The sequence below is a fragment of the Melopsittacus undulatus genome, chromosome 6, assembly GCF_012275295.1.
Source record: "Melopsittacus undulatus isolate bMelUnd1 chromosome 6, bMelUnd1.mat.Z, whole genome shotgun sequence".
Lineage (NCBI taxonomy): Eukaryota > Metazoa > Chordata > Aves > Psittaciformes > Psittaculidae > Melopsittacus > Melopsittacus undulatus.
This window is the reverse complement of record NC_047532.1, coordinates 74,165,650-74,186,326: the sequence shown is the minus strand read 5'-3', so window position 1 is coordinate 74,186,326 and position 20,677 is coordinate 74,165,650. Positions and strand designations below refer to the sequence as shown.

The following is a 20,677-nucleotide window of genomic DNA, read 5'->3' as shown; positions in this document are numbered from 1 at the left end:
CTGCCCGCTGGTAAACAGAGCGGCGCGGTGGGGCCCAGTGCTCACAAAGCGGCGCGGGCAGGCGCAGGGCTGATGCGTTGCTGTGGGTTCGCTCAGCCTCAGAGGCGGCAGCGCTGAGGCGCAGGGTGGGGAGGACCGATGGCGGAGGCGGGCGGCGCCGCGGCGGCGCCCGACATCGACCCAGACTTCGAGCCGCAGAGCCGGCCGCGATCCTGCACCTGGCCCCTGCCGCGGCCTGAACTGCCGGCGGAGACGGGCGGCGCGGCGGGCGCGGCGGAGGAGAGCGCTGGCAGCGCGGCGCCGGGGCCCGGGCGGACCGAGGGGGCGCGGGCGGCGGCGCGGAAGGGCGGCTCCCGGCGCAACGCCTGGGGCAACCAGTCCTACGCTGAGCTCATTAGCCAGGCCATCGAGAGCGCCCCCGAGAAGCGGCTCACGCTGGCGCAGATCTACGAGTGGATGGTCCGCTCCGTCCCCTACTTCAAGGACAAGGGCGACAGCAATAGCTCCGCCGGCTGGAAGGTGCGCAACGGGACGGGAGGGATGGGCCCGGCCTTCGGAGGGGCGCCCGCGACGGGCCGGGGACGGCGCGGCGTGTTGAGGAGCGGCTGCCCGAGGCGCTTTCCTTCTCCGGCCTCGCTTCGGCCCCTTCCCTGCGCTCACCTGTCGCCACTCGTCCCAACTGGGGCTCGGCGTTGGTGCCAGCGGGGGGGCTGGGGGCTCTGCTCTGTCGAGAGCCGCTTGGTTGGTGCGGGTTTGCCCGCCCGGGGCACGGGGATGGGGCTTTCCAGACCCAGCCCGAGCTTAGGCTCTAAGCGGTTGGAGCAGGGAGGAGCAGGCGTCTCTGCGTGTTTGGTTACGGCACGGCCCTGCGAGACCGCTCCGTGTGCCCTTCGAGTTTGGGAAGTTGTCCAGGAAGGAGCCAGGGGCGGTTAAAAAGGCTGCGATAATAGCTGTGCGAGGCGAAGCATCAGTTGAAGGATTTTTAAACACAAGGCCGTGGTGCTTTGTCACATGACTGTGCTGAAGCTCAGTATAAATAACTGTTTCATAACAGGAATTCTTGGCTTTCAGGAGACTCCGTTTAAAAAGGTTGCTGTGTCCCAGAGCAGTGTCAGCATTGCGGCCATGCAGGGACCGGCAGCTTCGGCTCGAGTTCAGAAAAGTGAAAGCAATATCCTCCTCTAGCGTCTCAGCATTGTATTCTTCTCTTGCTCTGGAAGTAGATGTGTGGGAAGCGCTATTAAAAGAGCTATCCTCAGTTTCTGTCTTCTGCAGGCAGCAGCCGGTTGTTCCCATCTCTTTAGTCAAGCAGACTCCAGTGAAGTGGAAGGGAGATGTGTTTTCTTGCCAAATAGTCCCTCGGGCTGTACTGATCTAGCACAGTGGATGCTGTGGTAACTGTAGTCTAAATACTCTGTTCTCTTGCTCTTGCTACAGGCTGGAGCTGTGCTTGTTTGGCTCTTGGTAACAGTGTACCTCTCCGTTTGCGGTGTTGGTTAGCAGCTTGAGCCAGTGTGGTTTAGGGCTTCCATGACTCCAGCCACGTGCTCCTCTGCCTGTGTGATTGAGCAGTAAGTCAGCACAGGAGTGAATTCTGCTTTTTCTGGCAGGTGAGCTTTTCAGCTGGCTCAGCTCTCAAGTGGCACCCCATGTGGTTGCATGACAATGAATGTTTGCCCAAGGAGAAGGTAGGAATGCAGTCAGAGGCTCACAGATGTCACAGCCTAGGCTGGCACAGGTAGATAGAAAGATTTCATCTTTTCCATGCATTCAGCTCACTGACAGGTCTTGGAGAGTGCACGTTGTTTGACTGGAACCTTTTTTCCTCTCCTTTGTGCAGGTTGAATCCAAATTAAGTTCTGTTTTGGGGCAGTGCTTGTGTGCATTTTCTTTCTCTTCAGAAGATTTGGTGCTCTCACTAGAAGATCTTGCTTCCTCAGGCTAGGTGTGCTGTCCTGGTCCTGCTGCCACTGTGTGGAGTCATTACTTTGGCAGACAGGTTATGGAGCTGGTACATTTTCTTTTCAGGAATATGTCTGTACCTGTTTGGCAGCAGTGCCCGAGCCTAAAGTTCAGTGTGGTTTCTGAAATGCATCCACTGATATTGTGGGGAAGGAGGGATATAGCAAAGTGTCCAGCTGGACTGGATGCTACCTACTGGAAAAGGTAGACTTCTGGCTGTATTAAGTGTGGCTGCTCCTTTGTTGTGTTCATTTATGTACAACAGCACCATTGGTGTTTGTGTTTACTCTGTGATTTAAGTGTGTATCTGTTTTGGCAAGTGCAGTTGGACTTAACTTGCAGAAAGGTAGGAATGAGAACTTGTGCATGTGTGAGGTCTCTGCTCAGAGGCTGTTGCTGGAGCTGTGCTGTGATGACTTTTCAGTGGGAAATGCAGTTGTAGCTTTTCATCCTGGGAATGGACTAACTCGGGCTGGCTTTAGGAGGCGAAGAGAACAGAAACCTTTTCCCAGGAAAGATGAGGGAGGGCAGAATGCCAGCAGTGGTGGTGGCAGTCAGCCTGCCTTTTGATTAGTGCAGTTTCAAACCCTTGATTTGAACCAGCAAACAGAAAACCATGGTAGAAATGCAGCTGAAACTGTTACAGTGCCGGGGAAAATGCTTATAAACACTTGTTTTCATTTTTAACAAATAGTTTCAGAGTTTGGGGGGGAGGAGGAGAGTGTGGTTAACCTTACATGCTCAGTAAGAGGCTGCCTTTATCTTCCCTGTTCTTTCCAGTCCTGTTGGCAGGGCTTGGCAGCATGTGTGCCACATCACGTGTGACTGCAGAGCTCTGAATTCTACTCTTGTTTTGTTATGTTAACGATGTTAACAAACAGTTCTATAGATTTGCAAGAGGTTTTGTTTGTTTTACTGACTTTAATCTATTTGCATCAAGGTGCATTGGATGGAGGCAGGTTAGACACAGTTTTAAAGGTTCAGAATCAATCAAACCAGTTCAGTTTGATTTTGTGGACTTCAAGTAAATTATTAGAGTTACTTAAATTTCTTTCTAATAAATTAAATTTTATTACATTTGTGTAGGTGTGTGTTTTATATTTAAGACAAACTAAATAAACGTGTTTCTTCAGCTGAGGAATGGACCTGCCTGGCTCTTTGTTGTCACTCTTTTTGTTACTTTTAAAGCTGTGGAGCTCTGCTTGCTTTTCTATTTTTAATAATCTGTGAAGTAAAAGGAAATATTCTGGAACTATTTTTGCTTTATTGATTCCTCAGTTTTGAACTGAATGAGTTGGGATAAAGGAAATTGATGTGGAACTGCAGCTAAATGCTGATGCAGCATTTGGATGCCTGTGAAGATTACAGCTCCTAGTTCTGGTATTTGTGTTGTTCGGGCAGAGTGGTACTGATAATGCTTCCTATCTGTATGTAGTGTAGTTCTAATAGGGAATTTGAAACGGGAATTTAAAAGAAATGTACCTTTAAAAACTTTTTAAATCTACTTTAGTTAATATAAATCCCATCAAGTCATTGTTGCTTTACAAGTACTTCCCAGCTGTCCTCCTCCACTATACAATGAGGGGAAATGCAGCTGTTGCAGACTGCCTGGGTGTAACCCCTGTGGATTCCGGAAGGATCTGTGTTTCGAGGAAGGTGGTGTTTGCTGTTCTTGAACTCCTCTGAGCGCTTTGTAAAGGACAGACTCGCTGGTGTGTGCCTGAAGTTAAGAATTAACTAGCCTGAAAGGCAGAAATGCCCTTGCAGGGGTGTGTGTGGGGCTGCTTTGTAATCCTCCCCTTGGTTCTCTGCAAGCTGCTCTGTGCATAAGAGGATAATTCCTTCTGGCATTATGGTTACTTGGAGAGGAAGGTGTTGAGGGTTTTGAATAAAGCAGAAGCGCATAAACTCCTCTGAAGCAGCCTGATGGCTTCATTTCTCACATCCCTGAGAGGATCCAGAGGAGAGACAAAAATCATCAGGGGCTGAAGCACCTCTCCTGTAAGCAAAGGCTGAGAGAGTTGAGGTTATTCAGCTGAAGAAGAGAAGACTCAGGAGACCTTATTTCAGCCTTTCAGTTCTTAAAAAGGGCCTGTAAGAAGGATGGGGTGAGACTTTTCAGCAGGGGCTGTTGCAGCAGGACAAGGGGTGATGGGTTTAGACTGAAAGAGGGAGATTGAGGTTGGATGTGAGGAAGAAACTTTGTAGAGTGAGGGTGGTAAAACAATGGCACAGGCTGCCCAGAGAGGTGGTGGATGCCCCATCCCTGGAGAAATTGCAGGCCAGGCTGGATGTGGTTCTGAGCAGCCTGGTCTGGTTGAAAGTGTCCCTGCTCATTGCAGCGGTTGGACTGGCTAAGCGGTCCCTTCCAACCCAAACCCTGCTGTCAGTATGAGCAAGTTGGACACAATGAAGAGCTGTTAAGGGCTTTTCTTCCTCAGTGAGACATCCTGTGTATTCTCTCAAAGCTGCTGCTGTCTTTCCCTTTGTAGGAACAGAATGAATTTTAAAGCAATCATTTTCACCCTCCAAAGATGCTTCACTGGAGCAGAAATTGGGCATTTCCTATACTTGCATTGTAAAGGAAGTAACAAATGATGTTGCAGTGTTGCCTGAGGCAGGGGGGTTGGAACCAGATGATCTTTAAGGTTTCTTCCAACCCAGACCAGTCTGTGGTTAGTTACAGGAGGCTGAAATCACACCTCTGTATTGCCTGCAGCTGATATTAACTGTTGACCACATGGATCAGGAGATCTGGCTGAGGGCTTTCAGGGCCTTGCATATGTCCTGCAATTCAGTTTATGAAGACAGTGACTTCACAGCTTCCAGTGCTGTGGTTCCCAGCTTCTCCCAGAGCTGAGGATGTCTAACTTTTTGTCAGAGCAGGTACAGAGCTCCCTTGGGTTGGAGCAGCTGCTTGTCCTGTGGCCCTCTGAAGCTCCTCCATCTGGCCAGCAGACAAAAGCAAGCCTGTCCATCTTCCAGATTCTTGATGCCTGCAGTAGCTGGTAGATTTAGCCACATTATATTTATGCTTTGCTAATAAACTGAAGTAATGTATACAAAATTATGTGAACCCTTGTTTTGGTAAAGAGGAAAAGTTTATTGTTCATCTGTTCACTGACCTGTTGATTGCTGCTCACCCAGCTTCTATGGGGTTTAGTTTTGGCTTCTGTAGTCAGACATACACACAAAAAAAAAGCAGTGGTTGGCTCCTAAAGCAGTCACATCATCTATTTGCTTTTATCCATCTGGACTGTGCTGGAGTGTCCCCGTATCCTTGAAGATTTTTTTTGCTCAGAACTGTAGCTTCTTAACACGGACAGGTGAAGGCCCAAATCACTCCTGGGAGATCTTGCTTATTCCACAAAGAAACCCTTTACCTGGAAGAAACATCTGGTGGGAACGCATCACACAGGTTTGCTCTTGACTTCTAGTAATATCAAGGTGATGGTTTGAGAAGACATTCAAAGTATTTCCTAGTCTTTGCTCACAGAGGCATAACTGACTTGATGCTGTAAAGCAAAAGGTTGGTACAAATTAAGACCAGTTAATCTGTAGTGATGGTGTAGGTGCTGCTTCCTTCTAAATTGGGATTATTTTGGTTTCTGGAAGTTGCTGCCCTGAAAGGGGAGGGAGGGTCTGGCTCTTTGCATCCAGAGTAGCTGGGGCTGGGTGGAAACTGCTGGACTCTTGCCACTACCTTGTATGCTCCCAAACGCATTCATGTGGTGGTAGTGATGTGTGCTCATGGCAGCAGGGAGATGTTCTCTGTCCCAGCTACTGACAGCCTAGCTGGGTTTCGTTAAAGCAGGGGAGACAATAGCAAACAGAAGCTGAAGGACAGTTGTTCAGAGGCTGTACTGAAGAGTCTAGCAGGGAAACCTGAGGAGCATGGGTGGGTTTTGTCCATCAGTCTTTTAACAGACTTCCCTTTTAATCCCACTAATCCTTAAATTGTATGGTCACAGCAAGCAGTCATGAGGAGGGAGGAAAGCAGCTGGGTATGACAGGGTGTTGGCAGCGATGGGAGGATGGTTAAGTGCTGGGTCTGGAAAATGAGGCAATGTGTAGGAGGAAGACGATGGTCTGAGTGTGGGGTCACCAGGTGTCCTGTTTTTCAGGTGGGATAAAACATACTGGTGAATGGTCAGCTGTGGTGAGGGCCCACCATTGTAATGAAGGAATATGTACTTAACCCTTGTTAAAGTGACATTAACAGCTCCTTCTCCCAAACAAGGTGCAATGCTCTGAGTAAGTATGGAAGTGTAGGATTAACTTTTTCACTTGAAGCCTTACAGAGTGTGGTTGTTCCCCTCAAAAGCAGGGGAGAGCCTGTCTGGTGGCAGAAGGCCATTTGCCCCCTGCAGTGCCAGTCAAATTACCTGGAGATTTTTCTACTACATTTTCCTGCTCCCTGCCAGTTTGTTCTGGAAAGCTGCTTTGCTGAAAGACTGATTCTTGCAGCATGGCTTAATTTTCCAGGCAGTCCTAGGCAAAGGCTGCTCCTGAGCTGCTGGTATTATGTGTTCCAGCAAGTTTTTTCTGCTCTGTCAGCTTTTGATATGCAATAAAAGCTGTTTAGCTTTTGTGGAATATGCCTGCCTGTCCTGGTAAACTTGAAAATCACCCTGGCCTTTGTTTTTTAAAGAGCCAGGATTTTCTTCTGGGCTCCTACTGAAACATTATAGAAAGGAAAACATGGACCTGCTCAAGCAAGTCCAGAGGAGGCCATGGAGACGCTGTGAGGGCTGGAGCAGCTCTGCTCTGGAGTCAGGCTGAGAGAGCTGGGCTGGGGCAGCCTGGAGAAGAGAAGGCTCCCCTTTTGTACTGGGGGAGAAAGAGCTGGATGCAGTGCTTCAGGTGGGGTGCATCTGTGCTTAGGAGAAAGTACATCGCAGGAGGTGAGTTTAAACTTGTTTTTAGCATGAGGAACCTTCAAGTCTGAACAAACCATCCCGAATGTTCTGACCTGTTCTGGGTAAAACTTTGGGTTTGTGGTAGATTACCTCAGCCTTACCTACATAGCCGTATAGTTCCCTGGAAAGGCTTTCACTGGCATGCTCTCTTCTCTGTGCATTTTTCCATAGTATTTGGGTGTTCATGGCAGCTGTCCAGAAGGCTCATCCACTGGGATAATTGGTTGGTTGCGCTGCAAGCTTCTGGGGCTAATTTCCCATCCTGAGACTGAAGCACTGTTTGTTGCTGGGCAGTGTCTGCAGCACCGCTGATGCTCGTGTGGGGCAGGCCTGGTCCATTGGTGAGGAGTGCTCCTGCCCTTTAAATAGGGCTGAGAGGTATTATCAAGATACATATTCTATGTTGTAGTAACTGAGATGTGGCAAATAGTGGGTGTCTGCTGCTCGTCACACTCCTGTGGCTTGTGCCCCAGTGGCTGAGGCCTGGTTTGAACAGGCTCCCTCCAGTGTACAAGAAATGTCACCAGCCACACTCTTGGGGTTTTTTTCCCATACTGTCATGGATTTTAGGTGATTTTGTCTGAAGATGGCTCCAGGAGTAACTTCTGATCTCCCATAGGTTACACATACAGACTGCCAGGTTTCCACTGCAGTACTTAACATACAGTTACAAGAGCCTGTATAAGATGTGTGAACAAACAGCAATAACCATCCTGAACTACTTGTTGAAGAGGTCCCTAAGAATTTGGAGGATTCCTGCCTCCGACTCTTCCTTCAGGTCATGCTTCCTTATGGTCAAAGGTGTTGCAGAGCCAAGATCTTGTGTGGATGGCAGGTGCTTGGACCAGTGGGGATGCCGCACTGCTGAAGCTGAGCATCTAAAAAGTTAATGTCATCTGTCTGTTTCTGGTTTGAGTTGCTCAACATGGAGCAAGGAAACACGTCAGGGTTGCCTGGGTGACTCAGCTCTGTCATTTCCCTCTCTGTCAGGTTTGACCTGGAGTTCTGTGATTTTTAGGGGAGGATAAGGCTGCTTTGCAGTTGGGTTAGCTCTCTGAGCAAGCTCATAGGGTCGCAGATGCTCGTGTTATTAAAGGAGCAGAGTTTGAAGATGAGGAGGGAGTACTACAGCAATTACCTGTTTCTGCAGCTATTACCTGTTATGTCAGTTCAGTAGTAACATGCAAAAACACTTTGAGAGTGTTTCATGAAAGGTATTAGGCTTCACATATCTGTGTTCTTGCCAATCTTACGCTTACTCCAAGATGTCTTTCTTCAAGCTGCTTTTCAGCCAAAAAAAATCTAGAAAACTGCTTACTAACATTGTCCCTTATGATACCCAAAGTGGATCTGTTTTTCTTGAGGTCTCAGAAGTGCTTGCACTAGTGCAGTGTGCCTTTGCTGACACAGGAATTAAAACCTACCTATAATCATGCATGAGAAGACAACAGAGTTTGTGACATTTTGAAGTCCTGGACCTATGGGTTTAAAGATCCATTTTAGTAAATTGAGCTAAACAATGGGTGGTTATGAGACTCCAAATGTTCACTGTGTGTACAAGCTACAGGGTCATTCCTGACAGGACTGGGTGTCATCATGAGTTCACAGGTCACTTTAAGAAGAATAAATGAAGAATTGGTGCCAGCCTTGTGGTTCCTGTTGCTGCAGGAGTATGCATTCACAGTAACGCACATCAAGCTGGGAAAGGAGATGAGGGGGATTCTTTGGAAAGGAAATGAACAGCCTGCTGGGAGACATGGTACCAGTCTGAATTCTTCAACACTCAAAGGGAAAGAAAGCTTTATTTGGAGAAGATGCCAACAGCAGTGTTGTATAGCTGTGACTGTGAACAATTCAAGTAATAGAGCTGTGTAAGAGCATTGCCTAACACATGTTCCATCACGACCTGGCTCTGCAGTAACCCTTGGGGCGCCCTCCAAGTCAGAGCGCATGTATGCTTTGATACTGATTGCAACAAGCAGTCAGTCTGCTCCGAGTTCCCAACAGCCAAAGCTAACACAGTGATTCTCACACCTTCCCTCTCCATACAAACTTTCCACTTTCCCTGTATTGTTTATCTGTTTTGTTCTAGGACAGTACTTTTGGTGAGGTGGCCAAAATTAGCATGGGGAGGACTTGTCCGAGAGGAAAAGGGTGGGGAGAGGGAAAGCAGCAGGCAGGAAAGAACTGTGTTGAGAGGTGGTGGGAAAAGGTGGTAAAAGCACAGTTAACTTGCTTCAGAATTAAGAGAGTATGCATGAAAGCTGAAGGCTGCTGTTTGCCTTTTAGTTTGTGTGGGAAAGATCTTGCTCTTGGACCACTGCTGTGTTACCGGCGTAGTGTCTTTCAAAGATGTGTTTGACCATCTAAACAAATTAAATGCAAATATCAAACGCATGCATGGCACAGGCCTCAAGGGGAGTTCATGGAGGATCTGTTCAAACAGGGAGTTACTGCTTGCTCATTCTAAAATACCAAGGTTTTTAGCATTTGCAGGATGGAAATTCACTTTGATGGTGTACAGATATGTCAGCTTGCAGTTTCCAACAAAGCCAAAAGAAGGGAGTTAGGAAGGCCAAGGAATATATCTTGCCAAATGGAAAGGTGGGAGAGGCTCAAACTGGCATGTGCTGTGTCTGCCGAACATCTTGCCCTATGAGAAACACAGGCAGGGGAAAGCGTGCTGCCTCTGTGCCCTGGGAGGCTGGCAGGCTCCAGGATTCCTAGGACTCTTGTTCCACAAAGTTTCCCTTGTTTCTGTGGCTCTGGGATGAAGATAGTGCTGGGTGTATGGAATTAGAAGTGGTTTCCTCTTTCTCTTCACCTGGTCTGTTTTATTTGCTGCCAGGCTGTGTTTAAAATGTTCAGCTACGGTTATGCTCAGTAGTGGGGTTGGCAGCAAGGTGAGAGCAGCATTAGCTCAAATTAGGCTTATGTTGAAGCTGCAGCCTGTATTTGGGAAGGAGCTTACTTGCTCTGGGGTATGCCCAGTTTTTGCAGATTCTGCATGGCCTTGAAAAGTTCTTTTGTTAGAATTTTGCTTATTGTGGTAGTTTCATCCTTGGTGCTGCAGTGAGATGTGACATTGCGTGTTAGTGCTGTCAAGCATGTTCAAGGAGGAACAGCAGTTTTTAATGGGTAGGCCTTTGTTATAAGGTTATTCTCTATAATATGAATATGTTTATGCTTGTTCAGTGTCTCCATGGGAAAGTTCCTCATATCCTGCATTTGTGTTTCTGGTTTTCTGTGTTTTTTTCAGAACTCTATTAGACATAACCTGTCCCTGCACAGCAAGTTTATTAAAGTTCATAATGAAGCCACAGGGAAGAGCTCTTGGTGGATGCTTAACCCTGAGGGTGGTAAAAGTGGCAAAGCACCAAGAAGAAGAGCTGCCTCCATGGACAACAGCAGCAAACTTTCAAAAGTCAGAGGTAAAGCATCTAGAAAGAAGCCTCCTCTCCAGTCTGCTCCAGAATCTACTGCTGACAGTCCTGGCTCCCAGTTCCCTAAGTGGCCTGGGAGCCCATCCTCAAGAAGCAATGAGGACTCTGACATGTGGAACACATTCCGGCCTCGAACCAGTTCCAATGCAAGCACCATTAGTGCCAGGCTTTCTCCTATCCTGACAGAGCAGGATGACCTCCATGACGAAGAGCTACTTCCTTCTCTGGTGTACTCTAGTGCATCCAGCAATGTTCCACCTACTGTGACTGAGGAGCTTGAGCTCATTGATGGGTTAAATTTGATGTCTCCCAGCTCATCTGTGTTATCTTCCCAGCAGTCTGCCTCGAGTGGTCAGATCCAGAGAGATTCCAGCTTTTCGTTGCGGAATGCAGCTGGTCAGACCACTACTTTTGGCAATTCCCTGTTTAATCCTGTTGATATCTCACTACAAAGTTCTGTCAGCCATTTCTCTTCCCCTCAGAGCTTAGAAGCTCTTCTGACATCCAGCTCTCCACCTCCGAGGGATGTTATGATGACTCAGGTGGATCCAGTTCTCCCGCAGACTGGTAACAGGATGAACAGCCGAACTCTTCTGCTTCTAGGTGGACAAGCTGCCCAGAGTAAGATGAGCTCAGGCAATCCACGAGGGAAGCCTACAGAGCAGCAGGCAGAACCAGTCAGTGCCAGTGTTTTGCCATCAACACTTTCTATAGTAACATCTCAGAATACTGCCAGCATCACCAGTTTGAAAGCTCCACTTTCTGCAACAACTGCCCAGTCAGTTCAGCTGGGCAGTCCACTGCTTCTTTCTTCTGCTAGCCCTGCTCCGTTGGGGTTGAACCAGGACAGGCTGCCCATTGACCTGGACATTGACATGTACATGGAAGACCTTGAATGCGATATGGATTACATCATCAACAGCGAACTTATGGATGGAGAAGGATTGGACTTTAATTTTGAACCCATTCTGTCTACTCCCAGCTATCCCAGCACCTCACAGGCCTCCAACCATACCTGGGTACCAAGCTAACTTCAGGAGCACAAAAAGGTAGGTGTAGTTATGTAAAATGCTACAGCTCTATAGTGGGAGCAGCCTTGTGTGGGATCGTTCCTGTGGCCAGCTCTGTAGCAGTTAGGTACCTCCTCAGAAGTGCAGTGCTCTTTGAGTAAAAAGGCTTCTGGGAGAGCTGCATTCCGTTCCAGGAGAAAAAGCTGTCTAAAGGTAGGTAGATTTAACTCACCAGGTAGTAAACTCCTTTATGGAGTACAGCAGCAACCTGAATGAAATTCCTGTTGTCTCTCACTACCACAAGAGTGTTTTTGAAATATATGCAAGCTGTCCTGTGGTCCTTGGTGCCTTCATTACCTGGGCTTTTTTAAATGTAAAGCAGAGAAGCTGAGGGAATGTTTACCGAAGAGTAGGTTCTAGTAGTGCTGAAGGTGTGTCTATAATCAAATACTTAAGAGGTAGAACATGAGCTCTTAACAGCATACTTATGTTGTAGGAGCTATCTGATATTAAAATTGTAAAATCCGATGTTATGTGATATCATAGTTATAGGAGCTATCTGATATTAAAAACAATGGACTTGCTTTGTTCCACGCATGAAGTTCACAGAATCCCAGCCTGGTTTGTGTTGAAGGGATCTTAAAGCTCATCCAGCTCCAAGCCCTGCCACCGACAGGGACACCTTCCACTGCAGCAGCTGCTCCAAGCCCCTGTGTCCAACCTGGCCTTGAACACTGCCAGGGATGGGGCAGCCACAGCTTCTCTGGGCACCCTGTGCCAGCACCTCAGCACCCTCCCAGGGAAGAGCTTCTGCCTAACAGCTCATCTCAATCTCTAAGTTTGTAGGTAGATGGAGGATTTCTTTAAGTGGATGAGATGAAGAGTTTTAGTGTAGGATTTCTAAAAAATCCCTTTTTTTTTTTTCTTTTTAGTCTCTTCCCTGCCAGCTGATATTTATGATTGTGTAAGGTGGAGAGTAATTTTCCTTACTGCTTTCTTGCAATGACTCTGTTAGCCAAGTCCTTCTTTAAACCTCCTTATCTTGCAGAGCTTCACTGGTGCCTTCCAGGAGTGCTTACTTTTGACCTTCGTGCTTTTGTTTTGTCTTTCCTTCTCAGTTGTACTCTAAAGCTTGAAGCTGAGCAGTTGTATCCTCCACTTGACTCTCCATTGGTCAAGGTCTCTTGTGATCTGTGCTTGTTCCTTGATGGAAGCTGGCATCCTTTGAGCAGCAGGGGCTGGTGGATAGTAATTAACTCTTTATCTGTGCGTCCAGGATTCCCAGTGAGACTGACATCTAACCATTCTCTTTATTCTTCTTCCTAGTGTCCTTCAGGTTTGAAGATAGGGTTCTGACTTCACTTCCCACCCTGGCAGAGAAAAGAATGGAGCATGTTGGATTCGGTTTCCCTGCACACCATGCCTTGGGCAGAAGGGGCTGCCCACCTGGGAAGACGGGACAACTTGCATCTCGCTGCAACAGGAATAGCTTAAAAATAACAATCCTGTTGTGTGTCATGGCTCTTCCTACAGACCTACCCTGTCTTGAACCATCTGGAGAGACTCTGGGCTGTACATGTCCAAAGAGGAGCACTGGTAAAAACCTTGGCCAGAAGACTCTGCCAGGCACTAGCGTTTTCCCATGTGAAGAGTTGGGTTTGCTGGAGGAATCTCTCAGTGGCTATCCTCTCTCTGCTATGGCAGCAGGTCTCCCCGTGCCTCGGGCTGGTGGAAGGTTGTCTCTGCTCTGGGGGCAGAGTAATTGGATGTTTTGGTTAAGTCACCAGATTTGCACTTAGTATCCCATAGGCTCACAGAGGAATTGGAAGGAGCTCACTGGTGGAAAGCCTGTGGGAAAAGGGTGCACTGTTTCAGGGCTTGGTTTCAGTGTTTCAGTGTGCCCACTCTGGAGCATCCAGCATCATGCTGCAGGGAAGGGTGGTGATTGTGGTGTAGAAGGCTTCCTCTTGTCCACCTGAGTGGAACAGGAGAGCAGAGTTTTTCACTGTGCCATCTGAGCCCCATTGAATCAGAAGCATGTTTCAAGAAGTCCCTATGCTGTTGTCAGCAATTTCCTGATACACCAGGCTGCTGTAAAATAAGCACAGGTGCTAATAGCTGTTCCTGGGACATCAAAATATCATTTTGGGTTTGTTCCTGATCTGTCTTGCTACAGCAGAAAAATGGAAAGCCTGGGTGTGGCCTTAACAGAGCCCTGGTTGCTTTTCAGAAGGGCATTTTCTATAGATGAAATATTTTTGTACTAATCTGAGAACTTTCTACAGTGAATATGAAGCCAATGTTAAATGTGTCCCCATTAGGTGTATTAGGCATCTCTCCCTCTGAGAAGGTACCAGCGACAGACTTGTTTTTCAGAGCTGTAATAGGAACAAATACATTTGATGTTTGATAATGTATATGATCGAGAGGAAAGAATTGGCAGGTCCCCATGGTTTCAAACCACCTTGGGGAAGACTTGTACATTATTGTAATCTATATGTAAAAGTAGCTGAAAATTACATAGACGCTTTTCTAAACCTTTTAAAATATATATTATATATTTTAAATGAAAATGAGAATGTTGGATTAAAAAACCAAAAAACACAAAAAAAACCCACAACAAAACCCCCCACAATCCCACATTCCCTTCATCTGTCCATATGATACCAGGTAACACTACAGCATGGGAGGGAACAGGCCTAAGGCATTTTGGGCCAAGAAGCTGAAAACGTGATTGGAAAGGCAGGAAGGGGCAGCCCAGTGTGAGTGGGGAACAGCTGCTCTCCCCAGACCAGGCAGGAGGTGCCTGCATGGCTCTGAATTCAGCCACAGCCACTCAGCCTCCTTCCCGACTGGGCTGAGAGCATGATATGAGGAATGCTGATCATCAGCAGCACTATCATTCTCAGCTCATCACTTCATTAGCTGGGCAGTAGCCGATACATAGGACAGATTCCCTAATCTGCTAAGAAGATGGTGTGGACTGGGTCATGCTTAGGTTGCTGACCCTCTTGGTAGGCTTATGAAAGGCAGGATCAGTTGTATTTGGTAGCTCCCTTTTTGGTTTCTGCAAGGTTTTGTTTTCTTGGTGAAGCTTCTGCTTCTATGGGGGGACTTGAAGACTGTAGGCCCACCCTTAGGAATGTGCCTGGGATCCTCCCCTGTCTTTTTGTTCTTGCAGGCCAGAAGCTAGGAGTCAGGAGTTCAGTTCATTAGGTGGTGTATCCTGTCTCGGGTGTTTGCAGTGGCAGGATCTATGCGAGACGTGTTTTCGTGATGTTCTGATAGACTTGGTCTGGCAGAAAGTCTTTCCAGTCCTTTCCGAAGGTTTGTATCATGCAGTACAGTGAACCATACTGTTTTACCACCTCATCTGCTCCCTTTGCATGGGTTTAATTTCATTTTCATTTGAGTGGCAGTGGGAAAAGTGGTTTGTCTGGTTATTTGCAACAAGTAGTCTTCAGCAGTCTTAGCATGTTGTGCCATCAGAGCCTTTGAATTGCTGGATAACCTTTGCTTTGAAGGCTGCCTCCCTGGCAGACCTCATGGTGATACGTTTCTAATTTACCCACAGTCTGCATGTCTGGTAACACCTCATTGTAAAAACAAAAAGGCAGAGCCTAAGCAGGAACCCCAGGCCTTGCGGACTGGAGTCATGTACTGACACTCTCACTGCAGTTAATTCATGACACAGATAGATACCCTTCCCTCAGTGACCTGATGGCATGTGCTGCACAGAAGAATCTGTGGCTGTTCTGTGCTGCAGTTAATAGATCTGGAGGGATTTGTGTCCCTTGGCACATAATATGCCACCTTGTCAGCTTGGGCCCTGCGGGAAAATGAACCCCATCATCTCCAGAGCAAGTTAACTGCTAGTGCTTCATGCCACATATCAAAGGACAAGACACTGGTGTGTGTGGTCATGTTACCTGAATCTCTAGATCATTTCCCATTAAAATGGAGTCCAAAGCAATAGGAAGGACAATAGCACCTATTCATTGGATTTTTTTTTTCCCCCATATTCCCAGTCTGGACTCCTGGGGACAGTGTTGGAGACAGGAGCACCTCTGGCTGGAATGTTGCTGTAGCAGTGTGCTGACAGCGATGTCTGTCTTGCAGCAGTCTGTACAGATGCTCTCTGTCTCCTCAACACAACAGGAGCGAGCAGAGGCTGAGGAAGTCTGAGAGTGCCCTAGTGCTGAGGATGGTGTTCAGAGACTCGTGGTGCTCCCAGAGTGCTCAGTAAATCATTAATATAATGTTGCAGGCTAAAGCAGGCAACTTGGTTTCTCGTTTCTGTATGTGTAGCAGGATAGCTTGGATCGTGGACACAGAGGGCAGGGGTGCAGAGAATTCAAGACTTCTCCAGCCCCTTCTGAAATCACTTCTGTTTCACAAACCTTGAGCTTTTCTAGGCTGGGATATTTCCTTATAGGACACAGGAGACTTTACATTTGCTGAACTGCTGCTTGCTGAAAGGCTGAACCTGGCTCAATACTTCTCCACTTTCTTGTATTCTTGCTGAAAGTATTTGATGCTGACTGCAGCTGGATTCAGGAGTGTGTCCTGGATGATCTGCATCCTACAGACCCCATGCCTGTGGGCCAGTGTTTGCTCTAGTGAAGGGTTGGGCTGGGATGTTGAGAGCATCTGTGAGCTGGCTGGGGAGGGAAGGGGACACTGACATGGGGAGCGATGCTCCTGGGTAAGTGCCTGAGGGCAGTGTGCAGGGGACTTATGTTGTGCTGTGTGGGTTTTCCTTGTCCTCACAAAGCTTGGGTGACAAGTTTATTCCTCTCCAGAGGATCAGTGCCATCTTCCATGGTGTGAAGTCACCATGCAGCTCTGGCCTGCAAAGGATTTGGGTAACTAGGCCTGTGAAGCCTAGTATGAGGCAGACTTGTTGCCTTGAGTTACACCTGGTTTAGCAAACTGCTTAAGCCTTCTTTATAACAAGTGCATTTTGCTCTACTCCCAGCTTCCTCTCAGCTTGGGATATTGAAAGCTTCTTGGAACCCTTAATTTTCTTTGTTGGTGTGTCTAAACCCATGTCATCCCCTACTCTGTGCTGAGTAAAACCAGCTGTCAGATCGTTGTGGTAAGCAGGAGGAATGAAGTGTTTCAGAGCCCAAGTGCATTCATAAGCTAGTTTCATACCAGAAGCAAGTAGCACTAATCAGCTTTTCCAAAGGAAATGCCTAGAAAGCTGTCACATAGACAATAATTTCTTAATTCTCTCACTTAGTTGCATATTTATAGCCACACTCCAATGCTTCAGGGCTAGCGGTGCTCCGAGAATGAGAAACCTGTGTCTGGTGCCACAGGTACAAGTGCCTTGGGAGTGATGGCCTGGATGTCACCACAATAATACTCAAGCTTGGACCCATGATAAAAAAAACCCAACAGGAAATCAATCAGCTCTGGGGCAAGAACATGCACAGGGGTAGCTTGCTTAGGGTTTGCCTCAGTTGCAAGGAAAACATGTTCTAATTAAGGTGGGGAAAAGCCAGCAAGGGGTGACTCCTGAAGCCTGGAAGATCTGTCCATGTGAAAGCTCTGTAGCACATGGCAATCCATGACTGTAGTTGCTCGCCCTTCAAGAAAGGGATCCCCTCTATTCAGTAGCTTTTATGTCTCTCTCTGCAGCCAGTGTGTCTGTGGGTGATGGAAAACCATCTCTGGGTGGAATCAAACCTGCATCCAGGATTGTGGTGTAGAGCAGGGAGGAGAGGCAGCAGGAGCTACAGGTCAGAGAGCTGATGGTGTTGCACTGGTGTTCTCTAGCTAAGGCAATGGTATGGTGTGTGGTAGAAAGGGATGTTTGCAGCTGGTGCTGTGTTCTCCAAGGTGTCTTTGAGAGGTTTGGCTACACAGAGATAGGTCGCTGCTCCTGAAAGGAGCTCTGTTCACTGGGCCGTGGGGCTGGTTCTGTGAAATGATGCTTGCAGCACAGCAGAGTCTTCACCGGGTGTGAGCCCAGAAGGGTTCCTGCACTGCTGGCACAGACATTGCTGCACACAGGGCAGCACCGCTTGCGGTCAGTTTCCAGCATCCCCCTGCACTCCTGCACCCACTCCTCACCATTCTGTTTTTTGCATAGAAAAGTCTGGTTCTGTTTGCTCCCGGGAGCAGCAGAGCCCTGCCCTGCCGTGGGCTCTGGTACCTCTGTGCTGGCAAGGCAGTAGAATGGGCTAGACTAGGGGAGAATGTTTGACAAATAAAAACCTGTAATCCTCACTGTGTCTCCTGCAGTTTGTTCTGCTTCTCTGGCATGGGCCAGTTACTTGCTCCTTGCCCTTGGCTTCTACCCTCTGCCTCTTGCTGGGGCAGCCCCTCTGAAGTGCCCCTGAGCTGCCAGAGGTGGAGGGGTTGCAGTGGGGCAGCCCACAAAGGCTCTGGTGTTCTCTGCAGTGCAGAGCCATGGTTACAACTTGCTGGTGGTTTGTGGGGACCCTTGGGGATGCCAAGCCCTAAAACTGACCCTGGGGAGTTCTAGTTTCTGTGGGACTAGTCTAGAGTCCTCCTTGCCCTTGCAGACCCCTGCATTCAGAAGATGACTGTTCATTTTATATAGCCACATACAAACATGTTTGAGTGTCAGCAATTCTACCAGTTACCTTTAGGGACAGAGAGACAGATTTGCTGCTACTCTTCTTTCAGCCACCTCATGCACAAGCAGATGCTGACACTTTATTAGGACAGATGAGCACGTGAGTGAGCTTTTTTATCTTTGCTTGCAGGCCCCAAGTCCTCCATCAGCACAAGGAAGGTTACTATACCTGAGGAGTGCTTTTGATATGAGAAGATAATGGCTTGGAGCTGCCCATCAAAGGGGACATGAATGTCAGAGTGGAAGCCAGGAGCTGGTTGTTGTCTGGGACTGCTCAGGGTGTGCAAGTGGTAAGAGGCCTCTCTGGGTAGGAGCAGGCTTCAGCTAAGTGCCTTAAGGCCTTCTCTCTTGATAGGAAGCAGGTAGGGATGCAGGTACAGGCTGAGCCAGTGAAGCTGCTTTTGAGGAGTGTGGTGGAGCCCTTGAATCAAAACCCATCATTTGAACTGTGAGGGTGCTGAGGCGCTGGCACAGGGTGCCCAGAGAAGCTGTGGCTGCCCCATCCCTGGCAGTGCTCAAGGCCAGGTTGGACACAGGGGCTTGGAGCAAGCTGCTCCAGTGGAAGGTGTCCCTGCCCGTGGCAGGGGTTGGAGCTGGATGATCATTAAGGTCCCTTCCAACACAAACCCATTCTATGATGCGAGCATGTGTGTGCTCACAGCGGGGATTTAGCTGCAGGACATTGAGCCCCTCTGCCCTGGGGTTGCTCTGTGCACCAGAGCTCAGGACAGACCCTGCAGGAGACAAGACCAGTTCAGAGCTTCAATCGTGTGGCTTTGGAGTGGAGGCAGGTAAGAAGTTCAGAAACGGGTGAAGGATTGCACTGGCCTGGTTAGACATGGAGCAAAGTCAGAGCCAGCCTCTGAAAATGGGAGCTCCTTAGGGAAGCTCTCTGTCCTGTATCTGCTCCTTGGACACTTCTTGTTGGAGAAGCAAAATGCCAGGGGTGGATTTTGCAGATTGGCTCAGAGTAGATGCATTCAAACTTCAACAGAGCAGGGATTGTGCATTCCCCCACTTAATGTTTTTTATGCCAACTGGTACTGGGTATTTCAGCATTGCCAGGGAGAGCAGAGTATGGAATAGATGCCAGGCTGGGACCAGGGTTTGTTGGCTCAGGGTAGTCCCAACAGCTGTGTGGGTTAGTGGACCTGATTTGTGGTAGGTCAGCCTTCCTTGGAGACCTCTCAGCTCCCTCCAGTTGTCACCACAAGTATTTTGCCCTGTGGAGGAGGTGCCTGTAGAGCAGCAGTACCTGAACACTGCAGCAACTTCACCAGCTTTGCTACTCAGTTTTTGGCCAGCGACCTGCTTTCCCCTGGTGCTTGCTGGTCAATGAACACTTCTCCTGTGCCACCAGTGGTGGGACCATGTGCTAGAGCACACTGGGAGAGGCTGCAGAGCTGTTTCACATGGCTTTTGTGGTGGACGAGCTGGCACATGGGGAAGGCACTGCTGGGCAGTGGGGAGATGGTGGGGGCACGCTGCTGGCTCGTGGCAGCCCAGGCTGTCCTCAGCTCCCATGTGCTGGTTTTTACCCCCACCACCTCAGTGCTAAGACCCAGCAGCCACTGGTCTGCTCCTGATGGGTGCGTGGCAGGGCTGTGGCAGGAGCGCTGCTGCGCTACTCCCTGTTCTCTGCGGGCCAGGACAAACCGTTCCTCCCCCCCGTGTCCCCCCCTCCGTGCAGCCTGAGGCCAGCTCGGCTGCTGCAGAACCAGTCCTGGCTGACCCTGACCGTGCCTTCATGCTCCAGGCTCCTGCAGCAGAGCCGGTGACTGCTGTGGACATGTGCCCGCATCCTCCCCTCAGCAGGTCCAGGTAAGGTCACAGTGTCCTGGCTCCCATGCAGGTGTGCTGGGCGTCCTGCAGGTCCCCACAGAGGAATGTGGCAACGCTCCTCTTCCTGGTCACAGCACAATAGAGGAACAGCCTCATCTGAGCAGGTGAAGGAGGCAGCAGGGCAGAGTCAAAGCATTGAATCTGCGTTTCAAAAGCTGACCTGCAATTACTGGTGTGGGTGTTGAACTGTCCTGTAATGTCTGGTCAATGCTTATCCAGTGACAGAATCCCCCCACTCAACTCATCTGCTACAAGACCTGCTTGGGACTTGATGGTAACTTTGGTGACTGTGGTTGCTTCATCTGCTGCTTTCTGCTGCTCTGAGGTCCCAAGAGGACAAGTTGGTTGTGTTGGGCATGGGGACTTGCACTCTCTCCTGGCCTTGCCAGCAGCAAGGTCCTGGTCCTGGTCAGGGTCACAGCCTGTGGAGCCATTCATCTTGCTGCTGCAGCTGGTGCTTGTTCTGCGAGTTGGAGCGGCAGCTTCCCTGGCTCCTGCACAGCCACCTTTGTATGCATAGATGGGGGGCAAATGGGAACCTACTTTGCACCCATCCCTGGCAGTGTTCAAGGCCAGGTTGGACACAGGGGCTTGGAGCAGCTGCTCCAGTGGAAGGTGTCCCTGCCTGTGGCAGGGGTTGGAGCTGGAGGAGCTTTAAGGTCCCTTCAACCCAAATCAGGCTGGGGTTCTATGATTTTATGATGTCCTGGGGCTGGGCAGCCCTTGGCCCCAGCCCGTACCATGCTGCTGCTGCCAGCAGAGCTGGCTGGGGGGGCACTACTCCCTTCTGAAGGGCTCACTCCTCCTGGAAGCTGGCTCCTATGCATGTCCCCCAGCACTGTGGGAACAGCGCCGCTTTGCAGGGGCAGAGCGGTGAGGCTGCGGCACTGA

At 49.0% G+C, this 20,677-nt stretch overlaps 1 protein-coding gene across 1 annotated transcript; it reads left to right on the top strand.

Moving 5' to 3' along the window:
* Nucleotides 1-19: 19 nt before the first annotated feature.
* FOXO4 (forkhead box O4) lies at nucleotides 20-17,576 on the top strand. The gene is made up of 3 exons (XM_034063938.1): nucleotides 20-519; nucleotides 10,141-11,373; nucleotides 12,661-17,576. Exons 1-2 carry the CDS (start codon nucleotides 139-141, stop codon nucleotides 11,353-11,355), a joined length of 1,596 nt encoding a protein of 531 aa, XP_033919829.1. The 5' UTR covers nucleotides 20-138; the 3' UTR covers nucleotides 11,356-11,373; nucleotides 12,661-17,576.
* The last annotated feature ends 3,101 nt before the right edge of the window (nucleotides 17,577-20,677 follow it).